Source organism: Lissotriton helveticus, chromosome 2_1 (assembly GCF_964261635.1).
Source record: "Lissotriton helveticus chromosome 2_1, aLisHel1.1, whole genome shotgun sequence".
Taxonomy (NCBI): Eukaryota; Metazoa; Chordata; class Amphibia; order Caudata; family Salamandridae; genus Lissotriton; species Lissotriton helveticus.
In genome coordinates, this window is record NC_136059.1 from 603,162,845 (window position 1) to 603,180,228 (window position 17,384).

At 44.0% G+C, this 17,384-nt stretch overlaps 1 protein-coding gene across 2 annotated transcripts in view; it reads left to right on the forward strand.

The window, feature by feature from the left end:
• The window catches only part of ZFYVE16 (zinc finger FYVE-type containing 16), a 589,878-nt gene that overhangs the window by 169,747 nt on the left and 402,747 nt on the right, over window positions 1-17,384 (forward strand). For both annotated transcript variants that reach the window (XM_078675307.1, XM_078675306.1), the window contains exon 4: window positions 449-545. In XM_078675307.1, the coding sequence (XP_078531433.1) occupies window positions 449-545 (97 nt within the window). The remainder of the gene's footprint in view (window positions 1-448; window positions 546-17,384) is intronic.

Genomic DNA, 17,384 nt, shown 5'->3' on the forward strand with positions numbered 1-17,384 from the left:
ACCTCTGAGGAGGCGTTGAAGTGCTTTACAATGGCCGCACACTACTCTGGAAACGCAAGGTGACTTAGAGTGCTCAGTCTAATGGACTGAACTGCCTAGGGCTGTATTCTCTAATTACGTGGTTTTCTTTTTTATTTTTGTTTAGCTTCATTAAAAGTGTATGCTGCACTGATAAATGTTTAATTCGTTCATTCTAATTCAACAGGATGGCTCTCCCTGCACCCTCATATCTCTGGGTCTTTGATATCTTTATTATATACAGATATGTGTTTTATTTCTATTCTTTCAGCGTGAATTTCTGAAAAACTTTTTGTTGATCATTTCATTTCAATGCTATGTTTCTGTTGTGGTTTTGTAAATTATGTGTTTGATCTATATCTAACTAATTGCTGATTATTTCAGTTGGTGGAAGTATGACATTACTTATTTGAAACTTTTCTACGTATAGGTGTTTTGTGCCACCTGCTGCAATCGGAAATGCAAACTACCGTATATGGAAAAGGAGGCAAGAGTGTGCCTTGTTTGCCATGAATCGATTCTTAAAGGTAAAGTTTTGTGTTCAAATACTGACCATTTTTTAGGTTTGTTTTTGTTTTCCAGTTTTTCATATTATAAATTGTAAAAATGATGGAACATCATATTACTTACAGTGACGAAGGCCACTTTTGTGATTTGTTTATTATGAATGTAGTGATCAAATAACCAATGCAAATGTCACGATGTGCAGGACAATCAGAGGTTTAACAATGTAAAAGAAAACAGTTTATCAGTATACTTTGGAAAAATGCATGAACAACTTCTACATTCATAAACCAAGGCACAGTTGTGTGCATTTCTGGCCTTTCAGTGCTGTGCTTTCTAAATGTTTGTACCTCCATGGTATGCAAGTTTGAAAATCTATTTTATTAGGTAGCATGCTGTTGAGCGGCTTCTTTGGAATGCATGTTTGACTGATAAGGGCTCTTACTGACATTATGGAATTTTGAGGGAAGGGAGGCAAACGAGTCCGGTAGATGGTCAGTATCTGCTGTAGATCTCTGGTAATGTAAAGAGGTGGATCTTCAATTTAGCAGATATTTCTTTTTTTGTTCCGAAGTACATGGTATAACTCCATACTGTAGCGGCCAGAGAAAAAACACATGGTGAAAGTTCTGGAGGACAAAAAAGTGATAAACAGGAAAGTGAGGTGAATGTGCTTTAATGTACCTTTCTGTAACATTGTTCATTTTGTATTGCATTACAGAATTAAACTGAACAGTGTGCACTTGGTGAGACGTAATAAAGTTCATGAGAGATCTCTAAATGCAGGATTATTTAACTCTGCTTTGAGGTGGAATAGACGTGCCCTTCATTTTTCTTTTTAGATTTATTGGATATTCGGATGATAAAGAGTCCAATCATCTGGAAATACACACCTGTCTTAGATTCTCTATGGGTTTAGCATCTGTGCTATGCAACATTATAAGTTCAGATTGAATTGCATAGGGTATCCTTTAGCATGTATACCCTAATATTTGAAAACTCTGAGCACACTTTTACATTTCAGTGTACAAGTGTAGGAAAGCATACTTCTATCAATACGTATTTAAAATATTACATGTGTACATGTAGTGTTCTTTTCATAAAATTACTGATAATCCAGAACATCAACTGCTTGATTCACAAAGCAAAGGGCGAAATAAGTCGTTAATTTGCTGCTGTGGGATTACTCCTCTGATTAGAGCATTTTTCAAACTCTTTTGCTGTTAGCAAAATTCCCAGGAAAATTCCTGGAAATCTACTCCGGACATAATTTTCAGGCATTACCACATGCGTAAAATGTATGTATGTGTAATTTTCAGTTGACCAAAAAATATGTATGTGGAAATATCGAATGTGTAAGTGTAAAGTGTTGTAGTCTCCGTAGATTCAATTTATTTTATTTTATTTATTTATTCAAAGTTTTATATAGCGCGAACAAGATCCTTACAGATATCAGAGCGCTTCACAGAGACAGGGGTAGGGGCAGCAGGAATGAACAAGATAATGGGAGCAGTATAGTAATCACTAACATAATAGGATAACAGTAATGTACAGAAACATATCAAAATACAATCAGGTAAACAAGTAATATAAGACGGCACAAGTCATTGCTCCCACTACAGAAGGGTTCAGGTAAAACCTTGGATGTGTGGATGGCTTATACCAATTTCTTAGGATAGAGAAAGCACTGGGTGGGGGCATCGGGAGGGTGATTCAATACACCAAAGTGTAACATATATTGGTCGGTAGTAAGAGAGTAGCGTAGTAGTGTCACCATCAAGTAGGAGTATAGTGCCAAAGAACAAGGTGATCAGTGATACAAAGCGATGCAGAGTCTCAGATCCAGTATCTAAAAAGTTCAGGAGATCTTGGCCAGAAGGATTGTTTTCACCTCTTTCTTGAAGAGTGCCGTGGAGGAGATAAGCCTGGTTTCCGGAGGGAGCGCATTCCAGATCCTGGGTGCCATTCCTGAGAAGGAGCGCTTGTATGTTTTTTCTTTCCGGAATCTACGAGGTTTCAGGAGTAGATTTTTTGTACTTCTATTGGATCTCGACCCTCCTGATATAGACAACTTTTGAGCGAGGTAGTTGGGTGCCTTGTGGTGCACGGCCGAGTGTGTCATAACTGCAATTTTTAGCTGTATTCTGGCTTCAAAAGGCAGCCATTTTAGAGATTTTAAGTCTGGGGATATATGCGAATGTTTTCTTGAGCCAGTAATGAGTCTCGCGGCAGCGTTCAGGGAGGCTCTTAGGGGTGCTGTTGTGGATAGCGGGAGTCCGCTGAGGGCCACAATTCCGTAGTCTATGCGAGGGATGACTAAAGCTTGTACAGCAGTTTGGAAGTCTTTGGCAGGGAAGAAGGGTTTAAGTTTCCTCAGTGTGTTGATTTGGAAATTAGCTCCTTTTGTGGCTTTGCTAACGTGCTGTTGCATGTTGAGCTTGGCGTCGACTGTGATGCCTAGGGATTTCGCTGAGTCCACGATGGTAGGTTGGACATAGAGTGCTGTTAGGTTATTGAGACAAGTTTGGGTGGTGGAAATTTTCACCGGGGTGAGATAAGTAGGAACTCAGTTTTCAGCGCATTTAGTTTGAGGTGATTATCGGCCAACCAAGATTGAGTGTTGCTAAGTGTGGAATTCAGAAGTTTGATATCTTCCGGGGATTGTAACTTTAGGTAAAGTTGTGTGTCATCGGCGTACATATGGAATTGAACATTGGATGCTTGGAGCAAGGTGGCGAGCGGTTCCATGACGAGGTTGAAAGGTGTGGGGGAGAGGGAGGATCCTTGTGGAACACCTAGATCTGCAGGCACCGGTGTAGGTAGCACATTGTCGATCTTGAACTTCTGAGACCGGTTATGAAGGAAGGAAGAAAACCATTTGAGAACAGTTCCCGATAGACCCATTCTAGTGCTTAGCAGCTCCAATAAGTTCTCATGTTTGACCGTGTCAAATGCTGAAGAGAGGTCAAGAAGGATGAGGAGGCAGGACTCATTGCGATCAAGGATTTGGAGGGCGTCATCAATTATGTGTGTCATAGCTGTTTCCGTGCTATGTTTCGCTCGGAAGCCTGATTGGTGAGGGTTGAGGAGGTCAAATTGGTCAATGTGTTTTGTTAGTTGGAGTTGGACACATTTCTCCAGCAGTTTGGCCAGGGTGGGGATATTGGTGATAGGCCGGTAATTGTTCAGGTCAGAGGGGTCAGCTGTAGGTTTCTTGAGTATAGGTGTGACTTGCCCCACCTTGAGGGAGTCTGGGATGAGACCTTGTTGAAGGGAGCTGTTGATGATTTTGGTCCAAAGAGGGAGGAGCAAGGGGATGAAGTCTTTTACTGCATTAGCAGGTAGGGGGTCTGTGAAGTGATTAGAGGGCTTCAAGGTGCAGAGTAGTTTGTGTATTGCTTCTTCCGAGTAGGTGTCGAAGTACAGCCAGGATGCCTTGTTTTTAGGTTGAATGTTAGACATTCTGGTGTGGTTGGGGAATCTGCTTAAATCCATGACGAGGTCATTTCTTATGTTGTCGGTCTTTAGCTTAAAGAAAGCAGCGAAGGCTTCACAGTGTGGGGTGTCGCTTGTTGCGCTGTTTGATTGTAAGGGTTGTGTCTTTGTTTGAGTCTTGATTAGTTCGAACAGTTTTCTTGGCCTGTTTTTTGCTTGGTCCAGCTGGCGGCTAAAGAAGTCCGACTTTGTGCGCTTTATTTTCCTAAAGTAGGCATTTCTCTTGTTTTTAAGCGTTTTTAGATGCAGTGATGAGGGGTCAGATCTCCAGGTACGCTCTGCCATTCGCATAGTACGCCTGTCGTCATTGAGTCTGCCGTCATACCAGGGGTTAGAAATTTTGGTGGAGACTCTCTTCAGTTGCAATGGAGCGACTTCATTGACTATTGAGTTCATAGAGTCAAGGTAGTGGTCGGTCAGTGATTGAACATCCGAGACACCTGAAGGGGGAAGGAGGAGACTGCCGATGTGGGGAGGCAGGATAGTGGGGTTAAGGTTCTTCATGTCCCTTTTCCAGGTTTTGGATTTGGTGGGTTGAGCCGGGTTAGGTTTAACTTTTTCGTTGATAAAGAAGGTGATAATGTGGTGATCTGACCAGTCGCAGGGTTGGATCGCCTCCAGTTGGGTAGAGTCCTCTTTGGCGATGATGAGATCGAGTATCGAGCCTTTGTCGTGTGTTGGTCTATCGCATATTTGGGTGAGGTCAAGCGCATTAAGGAAAGTTTTGAGACTATTCACCGCTGTGTCTTTCTGATCATTCCAGTGGAGGTTAAAGTCACCCAGGTAGACTTGGGTGATCTGTCGACCGGCATTGGATGTGATCGTGTCCATGAGTTGTTGGGTGAATATGAGGTTGTCACCAGGCGGGTGATAGATGAGATGTAAAGCACAAACTTGTTTGCCCTCGCTGGTGATATCGAGGCAGAGGAGTTCACAGGAGGTAAGGGAGGGGGAGGCGGCTTTAGTAACGGAGAGGTTGCTCCTAAAAATGCATGCAATTCCCCCGCCCGTCTTGCCAGGGCTGTCCAGTCTAATGATGTGATAATTGGGGGGGACTAATATGTCCAATATTTTGTCCCCATGGAGAATCCCCTCCCTGTTGAATATGCAGATGTACTCTTCCCATTCTGTCCTTCAAACACACTAACTGTTGACAGGAGTACGTTTGTGTAAATGTCCAGTCTTGGAGACTACCTGCAAAGTGTATCTGAATATCAAGTTATGTGGGTCTTCACCTACATTTAGGTATGCCACCCCACAGATGCATGAAAGCGTCCCTACGCCTACATTTTCATTGCAACAACTTTTTCTAAATCTGCCCCTAATAATTTAGTGGTTCTAAAAAGCCTACACAAATATTGGAAACCTAAATGCACTCCATCGAGGATTGATGTTTAACAAGCCGTTTGTGCTGCTTAAAATGTCATTTTTCCCCTAATCAAAATAGTGTTGGCCTTAACGTCCCTTTACAGGATGTAGAAGGTCTTGTTTTCTAAATGAAACTTAATTTGCTTAATTACAAAAGGTAATTTATCATCTGGTTGCTATGGTTTCTTGTATCCCCAAATTCTCTGAAGTATATCAGTCTCTGTTCACTGATTTTCCACGGTGAATTTTGCTGGGCCGTATAAACCATAAGAAGCCAATGAACTGAAGCGATAGTATAAGTGTGCTTGTAGTCTCACTCTGACCCACTTAAAGTCTGGGGGAGAAGGCGATCGCAAACGCCAAGTTTTCACAGTTGGCGATAGGGGAGGTTTCCATTGAGAGGAAACATCCATCTTTAGAAGAATTGACAATCCTCCACCCTTCCTGTTCTCTCTATCTTTCTGAATAATAAAATAGTCGGGCCAAGGCTTGTGCTTTATTTGGACCTTACTCCTCATGGAGCCAGGTTTCAGTCAGAAAAAACACATCTGTTTTTTCTTCTTTCAAAAGCAAAACAATTTTCAGTTTGTGGCAGGGGAAGGATCTGCAGTTGATAAGAAACAGTTTCAATCTGCGTTGAGAGGGGGGTATTATTGTATAAGGGAGTGAATGACCAGGAGAGCGCACAGTCCTTACTAAGTGTCCTTCATTAAGTTAAATTGAAAGCAAACATATAGCACTCGGGTGCCTCCTTAGGGCAGTTAGTTCATGGGCGGAATAAGTAGTCTGACCTTAGGGAGCTAGTTATAGGGTTTCTGGCCACTGGACCTTGTCCGGCATGGATGGGTGCAGATAGTCTTTCCTTTGGCACTCCACAGGCTTCATGATATAGTCCAGTTGATTAGAGCAATTGGAGTTCTAACAAAAATGGCTTGCTTCACACAGTAGGCTCTTAGTCCTCCCCACTCCCACTGGAAAAAGTGGCTAGTGCAAAAGGCAAGCACTCTAACAGGTGCAGTAGTGCTGCATTAGACCAATGTAAAACAACTAAAAGGAGGTAATTCAATGTTATTTTTAAAAGAAACCGAGGTAAAATAATTTAATTTCAAAATGTTACCCCCAGCAGCATCGGAAGTTGCGGATGTATGACGTTACAACGCATGCTTTTACCACGCATGCTGTTACAACGCAGGTTTTACTACGCATACCATTACAACGCATTGCGCTTTGGGGTGCTGGATAGTGAATAGTTTAATTTACTATTCCAACTCCAGTCCCCGTGGACTCTAGGGAAGGTGTTGGATAGTAAATTAAATCTATTCCCTACCCTAGAGCGCCCCCCAGCGCAATGCGTTGTAATGGTTTTCGTTGTAAAACCTGCATTGTAATAGCACTGCGTGGTAAAAGTTGCGTTGTAAAGGATGTTTCCCGAAGTTGCGCATCATACAAGCCTATGTATTGAATCTACTGTATTTGTTATCCTCCCCAAACCTCCTTTTCGAGCATTCCTTATGTCCTCACTTTGTGATGCCAATCCTGAATGCTTTCTGGTGTAACAGTTATACTCCCCTTCTCCTTCAGCCAAGGTAGTAAATTATTTTCAGTCCTTCTAAAATCCTCATCTCTTCCTTAGGATACTGGCCATCTTGCCATACTAACAACCCTTGTTATGTTATGTTATGTTAGATGGAGTTTTGTAAAGCACTCAGCTACTCAGACAGTGTCCCGGCGCTGACAATAGAACGCTGGGGAACCCGTCCTGGCTTTCCCTGTGAGATGGTCCCTACTGGGTATCTCCAAGGTGAAACCAGGCATCCCCGGAGTATGTGGGGGGCCGTTGTGGAGATGAGGCAAGCTAATGCCCAGAGTTGCCGAGTGTGTTCTCTGGTTAGAGTAGGCACCGAGGTGAGAATTATTGAGTCCGCTGACCCTGGTCCACGACCCTGCCGCGTCGGGAATTGAACCCTGGTCCCGGGCTGTCCTCTGCTCCCGGGTCTGCCGCCTCTAACCAGTGAGCCACACCACTCCAACAACCCTGTCTACATAATCATTCCATCTAGCGCATCTGCAACTCTGTTGGCGGGTAGACCTTCACTCCCAACTACCCTTACTGTTGCATCTCTGTTCTGTAATTGATGCAATGTTGCAAATGAAACATGCAACTGATTGTCCTCAAAATTGAGTCTCACCCACCCTTACTTGCTGTCTGGGAGTACTCGCGTCTTGGTTTTGACATCTGCAGGGCAAAATTAGGGGAATCCTTTGGGGTTCTTGAAGGGGTCTCAACTTCAAGATTCTCAAAATCCTCTGCAGCTTCCTGTAGCTGTGTCAGTGGACAAATGCTAAGTACTGTTCTAGGGGTATCGTCATTTGAGGAGTTCTAAGACTGCTAAAAAAAACTTGCCATAAGGGGAAGGTGGTTTCTCACTTCTGCAATTTAGCTCCTAGATATTTACTCTTACGGTGTTTAACAGTGTGTTCTAATATTTTGTCATCAAAGGTCCCTTCATTTGGCCAGGGCTACTTGTGCTTCTGAGTAGCCTTACACCACTCCCTACAGTATTTTTGTAATTTTTTATGTTCACCTGGAAAGGGTTTTTGCATGTGCTGTAATGGAGTCTCCATAATCCCCACGTATTTCTAACAACTTTTACAATTCAACTTTTATATGTCTACTCAATATTTCTCCTTTAAAAATGTTTTACACTGGTCCTCATAAACAAGAAATTCTTCAGTTTATCTTTTCAGTCATATATTAAACGTCATAACAACATTATGCTACATTATACAAAGATATCACTCTGTGGCCACATTTTTATTTACATGCACACACACACATTCATCATCAACATATTTAAACCATGAACACCTCAAATGCTTCTAAATGTTAATCACCATTGTTTTGACTCCAAACTTAAATGTCAGCAGCAACTGGCCAAATTCTTCCGCGCTCAAGAGAGGATAACCCTCAAACCATGCATCTCATAGACAATGGAATGACTTCTGGACATTAGGTTCAGAACAGTAAATTCAGTGTTCATATCGTATTTGGAGGTAAGGTTTAGCAACATCAGCCTTCCAGCTGTCCCTCTGTGTCAAATATTGGAACACATATTGGAAACCCAACTCCGAATCACCTACATTGACCATTACAACTTTATATTGGTATAAACACTCTTCCAAATACGCAGCACCTTAACTTAATATTGTGCAACACATGTACACAATCTTGCATGCAATAACCTTATATTTACTTTACATCTGTGTTTACCATTGCTATAGAGACAAGTCATATAATATTCAAAACATGGATTTGTACTACACACCAAAGAAAATAGCAAAGTGGGTGGATCCAGTATGTATCAGTTGCCCTCGCTGCCAAGCCCTCAGGGCAGATGTGGTTCACATGTTCTCGACCTGTTTGCGGCTTGATGCCCTAAAGAAAGATAGAGAGCAGTTCCTAGAACTAACCCTGAAGGTGAATGTGGTTTAACCCCAGAATTAATGCTACTTGAAGTAAGTAGCTCAGGATCAGATGGTACCCAACCTTATTTTATGTTTCTAGCGATGGCAGCTTGGTTGGATCCGATGGCCCCATCCTGTTTACAATGGCTCTCCCGGCTCCTTTCCACCTTTAATCTGGAGAAAGGAATTTATGAAAGAAAAGGCCAAAAGGCCAAAAAACTGGGAGAAACAATATGGGCTCCAGTTTATTGGTGGAAGCCGGAGGTTGTGTTTTTTTAAAAGTAACAATTAATTTATTACTGTATATGAAAGTAATGCTGCTTTTATGTATAGGTTTATACCTCCATGTTTATTTTATCTCTATGAAATCTCTCTGAATAATTGTCTTTATATGAATTTATTTATGTGCCCTGCTTGAAAACAATTTCAATAAAAGTATTTGTTTTTAAATAATAATTTGGTGGGTAAACCGTCAAGGGCTGGAGTCTTACACAACACCAGATTCCTGATTGCAGATGATTTAATTTCTTGTTGGGTAATGGTGCTTTCTTTCTCTTTGTGAAGATCGTTCGGGACTCTACAGAGAAAAGTTTGAGGCACAGAGGGCTATTTGACAACGGGCCTTGATACAGACAATCATAAAATCAGAACATTGCCTAACATATCCATGTTAAGAATAAACAAGATCTCTCAGTTCATTGTGACGAGCAAGAATGGGGTGTCTTCGCTAGTCCTCTAAAAGGATCTAGGCCAGGAGGCGGCCTGTCTGATCTGCTTCAGAGTGTGTTCTGGCATTGTATGCCAACAAGTCTAGGCACCAACGTTTCTCAGTTAATGCTGCCTCCTCCAATTTAATGACTCATGTCTACAGCACCTCACAGTGGGGTCTTTTTCTTTCATAAACCTTTATTTCGGTCAAGCGACTATAAAAGCGTGCATAGATGAACGGTATGTTACAATTCATGTCACTTTAAAATTATACAGTAATTACCATAATTGTTTACATGCATCTAATTACAGCATCTCCATGGTTCTAACAGTAGAAATAAATATACAATGGCACCTCACTTATATACAATAATTCTTGAGCTCATGTAGGTTGAGTAATTACAAAGACAGAGGCACTGGCTGATGGAACAACGCCCTGGTAAAAACCCATGAATATTAACAGTCATAGTCTAAACAGTATGAAATTGTCTAAAAATATATAAAATAGCCATGCAGAGTCAGTTCCTTAGTACATGTTATGACTAATTGATTGAGGAAGATTAGGACTAGAGGGCAGGCTTTACGACCTCTGCTCCTCGACCTTTAGCGCAGCCTCAGAGCTAATTACGCTAGCTTTTTAATCCTTTATTTGCGGCGATAACCTTTTTTTAATAACGATTAGCTTCGATCTATTTTGCACTTTTAAAGACACCCATTGTTCACCCCTCGAGTGTACTTGGCGCCCTGCAGTCACCTTGGTCCACCGCCAGTCGTTAGTTGACTGTTCGTTGTGGAGGGAGACTCCGGGGTACAGCCTTATTGCAAAGTCACTCACTTCCTGTTTGTGCCAGGTAGAACCGCCATCTTGCTTGGGTTAGCGGTCTAGTAGCTCTGCTCCAACCAGACCCAGGCACTATAACTGGCGGAAATGGTGCGAGAGCCCAGCGGACGCACGCAGCGGACGCACGAAGGGCGCACCGAAGACGCGCCTAAGAGAAGCCCGCCGCGCCAGGGACCCTGGCAATTTATTGGGGAGTGGACTTGTGTACTCTAGTACACAGCTTCATGACTTGAACATCTCAACTTTTCCCTGCATTAGGGCTGCACCCCAATATCTGCGAGGTAAATCTGTGTGAAAGTGTGGGTATGCTTTGCCGAAACGTATTACTCCTTTGTCATTTATGCCAGCTCAACCTCAACAAGAAATCTTGATTGCACAGTTGAATGTTAGATCCTTGGCAAAGCATTATTCAGAAATTCACGATCTGGTTATTGATCATTTTCTTGAAATCCTATTCCTTACGGAGACATGGATGCAGGAGGATATGAATTCTATATCTAATCTGGCCACCCCTGCAGGCTATTCTATTTATCTACTTAATAGACACACAAGAGGAGGAGGCATCGCGGTCATGATTAAATCGCACTACACCTGCCTGTTCACCAGACTCAATATTGAGGGAAGTGAAAGTGCCCGTTACACTATTAAGATAAATCTCCATTTCTCGTTGTCAGGCATTTTGATCTATAGACCCCCAGGGGTGGACAGCAGCTTTGTGAAAGCTCTCCTGGAGACAGTCTGTTCCCTGGTAGTAGGGACCACCAATTTTAACATCTTTGGGGACCTCAACATTCATTTCGACCTGTGTACTGACAACAAGATCAGTAGTTTGCTTGCTGACTTAGCGGCATTCCAACTCTGCCAATTGGTTCAGGGTCCGACACATAAGGGGGGGGTCACCTTCTGGATCCCATTTTCACTAACCTAGAGGAAGCAACTGCAAAAGCACCCATTCCTATGACTTGGACTGATCATATGTTGGTGATTATGTCCCTACCCAGTCAGGATACATCTACCCCGAGGCCAGCACATAAAGTGCATAAACGTCCCTGGAGGAAACTACGACTTGAGGATTTCCATGCCTTACTTAAAGCACACCCTCTTATGGATAGCGAAGACACTAATCAGGCCTATGAAAATTGTTATAATTGGATTAACCAGGCGCTGGACACTCTTATTCCCGCGGACTGGATTAGAGCCCGTGCTCAGGAGTCTAGCCCATGGTTTAATGAGGAGCTTTTTGCTCTAAAAAAAAAGTGTAAAATCGCCGAACGTAAATGGAGGAGGGCTTATGTACCAGAGTTGAAAACCTTATATGTCGACTCCCCAAAAAAGTATCACAGACAGATTTGTAGAACTCGTGCCGCATATTATACTAGTGAGATCAATGGCAGCCAAAATCCCTCTAAGATTATTTTTAAAATTCTCAAGGAGTTGAGCGCGAAAAAAGCGGCGACTAATGCTACCACTTCTTACACACTCTGTGATAATTTGGCTTCCTTTTTTGTTGACAAAATTAGTAAAATCTATAGTTCCTTTTCAGCCACATCCACCCTCACTCCTCCTAAGAACAACCTCACACATGAACTTAAGCTCATACCGGAGCTGGATAAAGAGGAATTTCTTAGACTCTGCCGGAAAGTTAAATCAGGCTCTCCAGCAGACCCCTTAAAACCGGAACAGTTCAGAGAGGCTGACTCCTTGGTCCTTGACCCACTAAGAACTCTGATCAACTCTTCATTTGTTACATCTATAATACCCACCAGATGGAAGCAGGCATGGGTGTCCCCTATTATCAAAAAACCTACCTTGGACCCCACTAGGCCGGAGAATTTTAGACCCATCTCCTTGCTACCCTGGCCCGTGAAACTTGCAGAGTCCTATGTCAATACTATTCTGACTCAGTATCTTTGCTCTCATAACATCCTGTATGCTTCCCAGCACGGATTTCGTGCTGGACATAGCACTGAAACTGCTCTTCTCAGTGTGGCGGAACATCTCCGGGCCATTTCGGATTCGGGACAGACGGCAGCACTGATCTTATTAGATCTCAGTGCTGCCTTCGATACGGTGTCACATGAGGTTCTGCTACACAGATTGGAGACGGCAGGGGTTGTGGACATGGTTTAAAGCTTTTTTGACCGGCAGATCCTTTCGGGTCTCCATCCCGCCGTTTCTTTCTAAAGAATGTAGCATCGAGCAAGGCGTGCCCCAGGGCTCCGCGCTCAGCCCGACGCTTTTTAATCTGTATGTTCAGCCACTAGCGGAGGTCGCCAAACGATGGGACCTGTCCATAGTCTCATACGCGGACGACATTTAGCTGGTGGTGATGCTAAGTGATGAAGCTGGGGCAAAAGCGCACAACTTTAAACAGGGTCTTACTGCAGTAACAGCATGGATGATGGCTAATTATCTTCAGCTTAATGCCGGTAAGACGGAGGTGTTGGTAGTTGGCAAAAATGCTGCAGCATGGGGTGAGGAATAGTGGCCGGACACTCTTGGCAACCCCCCAGGACCTAAAAACGAAGTTAAAAACCTAGGAGTCTGGTTCGACTCCTCGTTAAGTTTCGTTGCCCATACAAAGAAAGTTGCAGCCACGTGCTTTGGAATTTTGCGGAACCTGAGGCCAATACTAAAATTCTTTGACCCCCCTACGCGCCAGCTTGTTGTGCAGTCTACAATCCTTTCACGATTGGATTATGCAAGCTCTCTGTTTCTGCCAACCAGACGGAGAAGGTTCGTTTACAACGCGTGCAGAACGCAGCTGCACGTGCCTTGACTGGACTTCCCCGGTTCAAATCAGTGACTAACACGCTCTCAAAACTACACTGGCTTCCTATGGATAAGAGAATCCATTTCAAGACTTTGTCTTGCTTTTAAAATTCTGAAAATGGATTCACCTCCCATGCTTTGCCCCTTGATGACGATGTACTCCCCCCGTAGAGCTCTTAGATCTGTGGGACAGTGCCTGGCCGTGATTCCTCGAGTAAAATTAGCCCGGATGGGAGGGCGTTCCTTCCATTATCTGGCTGCAAAACTCTGGAACGCCTTACCACTGCAGATCCGGGGTTTAAATGACCTCCTGGCTTTTAGAAAGGCTATCAAGACTCACCTTTTTTGTCAGTAGCTGGTTATGTTATGTTCTTTTTTCATCGGCTGCGCTTGCCCCCTCTCCTCTGATTAAGCGCCGGGACGCCCCTTTGCTGGGGCAGCCGTGCGCTATATAAGAGCATATAACATAACATAACATAACATAAATAAAACCAGAGTATCTGCACTCTGCGGCAGTGTAAGAGTGTAAGAGTCGTCCAGTCAAAGCGATTTCTGCTCCAGGGATTTGCATTCGCCCACCAGCACGTGAATACAATGGCTACAGACTACGACCTTCATCTCCTGTTCCAAAGCTGCGATATGACATCAAACATGTCCCAAAAAATAGTCATCCTGTGATAGATGCACAGTGATTTTTTTTTTAAAAAGCTGATTTTATTGCATTGTGGCTTGTGATCCATCCATATCAAAGTCTAGTCTTTCGCTTCACATATTTACTTTTCTTTTGTGTAAGCTTATGATCACATTGTTAATTCTTAACTTAACTATATTCCAATCCTTCCTCCCCCCTTGTGAGCCAACTGTATGTAGTTTGTATGGGTTGAGTACTTGTTGAGTGCAGAAAGTATCAGTGTTGGGTAGGGGTAAGAGACTAGGGTAGGTCGGGATCTCCCTAGCAGCCTATCGGTTGTGATGGGAGAAGGTCTGTGTGGAGAGTCCTTGATCTTAAGGTGGTGAATATCTCATGGAGCACAATCGTTAGATTCTCACAGGGGTTCTCCGGGTCTGGGTGAGATAGGGCGTCTACCAAGGCCTCCCTGGCTCTAGCTACTTCTATATTCCCCAGTCCCCAGTCCCCTCTTGACTTACCTTATTCGTCCCTCACAGCCCACCTACTTTATCAACTCGTTCTTCCATGTGGCCAGCCTAGGTCCCCTGGCTGTTTTCCAATTTCTGGCTATTTCGCACTTGGCTAGGATAAATGCGAAGTCTTGGAATTTCCTGATTACTTTGGATTTGGATGCATGAGGAAACAAACCAGTAATAAATGGGCTGTGGTGTGTGGGAGCTCATTCAATTATCTCTTCTGGTAGGTGTGTTGCATTTTTCTTTTATGTCTATTACTTATTGATATTGATGTATTTTATGTATCCTTCTAAGTTCTATTATGGAATAGAGGTTTATAACTGAAGAGTACCGGTCTTTGGGCTGACGTCCTTTGTACTGTGCTGCCAACTGTTATCTACAATAAACGTCTTTACATTCTTACCTGTACTGTTGGACTTCGACAAGGTGCAAAACCTCTCCCCAGAACTCACGCAGTCTTGGGCAGGACAAGAACATATGGATAATATGCACCCTTTCCTCTTTGCATCCAGGGCAAGCTACCTCTCCCATTTGGAAGTATCTATTTATGTGCTCTGGGGTCAGATAAGATCTATGCAGTACATAGTAGTTGAGTTTGAAGCGCGAATTCCTAGACACTCTGGGTACTCCAGCCAAAATATTGTCCCATTCCTTCAGCAGGATCGGGATACCCAAGTCTGTTTCCCATTGGGCACATAATTTCTCCAGCAGGCTCTGCCGGTCTGCCTGCAGAGCTTTGTACACGCAGGATACTGCTTTGATAGTGCCTGCTGATAGGACCATTTAGTAGCAGCTCTGTTGTGATGGGGGCTCCGCAGCTCCCATCCGCCAGGGCTTACAGATTACTGCTGTAACCGCTCTGTGTAAAAGGAAATGACCGCGGGCAAGGTTGCATTTTGCCCGGAACTTCTTGAAGGGGAGCAGCTCTGTGTTCCAGGAGAGATCCCCCATCTTGGTCACTCCACCCACACCTTCAAGTCCCACTAGTTGCCTCCATGTGTTACCGCCCTCGGCATGTTTTGTGGTATGTCTGGAGAATATGAGACCGTAGTCCTCATTTTTTGCAGAGCTCGATGCCAGCTCCGAGGCTGCACGTTAAATTTGTGTGAGCTTCCTCAGGCTGACCTTGTTATCCCAAGGGGTACCCACAAAAGATCGGGAGCAGCGGCAATGCTGTCCACAGATCACCATCTGGTTTTCATTTCTGTGCGATATCCCTAACCAGCCATTATAGCTGAGCTGCCATGTAGTAGGTAGGTCACAAATTCAGAGACTGCTAACCCACCCTTCTTTACCGGTCATTGTGTTGTTGTAAGAGCCACTCTGCGTCGCCCCGTCCCTATATAAAAGGCCAGATCAGCGCATTTAGGTCTTTGAATAATGTCGCGGGGATCCAAAGTGGAAGTGTGATTAAATAGTATAATAGGCAGGGAAGCGCCACCATTTTGAAAAGTGCAATCCGGCCAATTATTGAGCCCGGCAGGGTCTGCCAAAAGGCTATGGGCGTCCGCAACCCTCACACTGCCCGCCCTATATTTCCCTCGTATAGGTCTGGTGAAAAGGGATATAATCGGACTTCCAAGTAGGGTTGGTAGCTTGATTTCCATTGCAGCTGTGTTAAGTCAGTTGGGGGCTGTCCTGTTGGTGCTACCGGGAAGAGCCTTTATTTCTGCCAACTCACTTTTAGTCCGGAGAAGGAGCTAAACTCCAATAGGGAGTGGGTTCCCGGCAGGTCCTCCCGCCTCACCCCCTTGCAGGAAGAGTAACAGGTCATCAGTATAGAGTGCTATTTGATGAATAGTGTGTCCTGTGTGAAGTTTCCAGTAGAACTGCCCCGTCCTGGCCGTAATCGCAAGTGGCTCTGTGGCGATTACGGATAATAGTGGGAGTGCTGGCATCCCTGTCTGATGCCCCACTCAACCCACCGTCCCCACGATACGGTTTGGGCCGTGCGTACTCTAGCTGTGGGTCTGGTATATAGCAGTTCATGGATGCAGAGTGATATTAACAATACCACAGCTTGTTGATACACATTGTGCAGATGATGGTTGCTGTAACTTTTGTATCTCGGAAGATGGTAGAAGCATTTGTAATACCTGACATTTTCACAGCTATTTGCACCTTAGTACTTTAGAGGTCTACAGGAGAGAGTGAAGTAAAATCTGCTCTGTGCAAACCCAACAAAGTTCCTCTTTGAAGAAAGGGGTCCTGACAAATCTATTCAATTGAATTTTTTATGACATATTGTTATCCTAGAAGGGTTTTACAAGATTGACAAATCCAATCTGATGAAACCCCTTCTTGGAAGAGAGTCCTGTTGTTCAGATGTTTTCCAGATTTTTTAATTTTTGTTGTTTTTAAAGTAACCATTTTTTTCTTCATTTTACCCCTTTTTAGGCAGAGTTTCCCACTTTTTTACTTCTTTACCTTTTTCTCCTAAAGGATGTTTCCACTTCTCTTTTAACCTCTCATTCACCCTTATATCACCACCCTTTCTCTGACCTCTCCAACCTATCCTTCTCCTGAGCATGTTGCAACCCTCTTTTCTTTTTTCATAGCTCCTCCCTCACATCCTCCCCACATTTTACTCCTTTTTAGGTCTTGGCTAGTAACGCGCTGAAAGTGCGTTCTCGCCAGAGAACTATAGTCGGCGTCTCAGCAGTCTGAGAACGCCGAAGTGAGACAAGACCTGGCCGCGCGCAGCGTTTCCCCATAGGATAACGTTGTGCGCGCGGCCAGGTCTTGTCTCCACAGCATGCATGGCAGACCGGATCGCGACGCGCGCCTCTCTGGAATGCAGGGGGAGTCTGCAGAGAGGCGCGCGGCGCTGATAAGCGTCGAAGCTTGTTGTTGCTCTGTGGTGGATATCGGGTTACCGGTGCCTCCAGCCCTCCATCACGCCAGCACCTTTAAGTACGTGGTATCCCATTGCTTGTTACATAAGCTCCTTGCACGACTATTCCATTGAAGGCATCGGGGTGTGTGGTGCCCGTGACCATACTTGTGCATCGCACCCCTGTCGTGTAGAGCAGAGCTGAGGTGGAACTGTCCGACGCCACCTTAACTC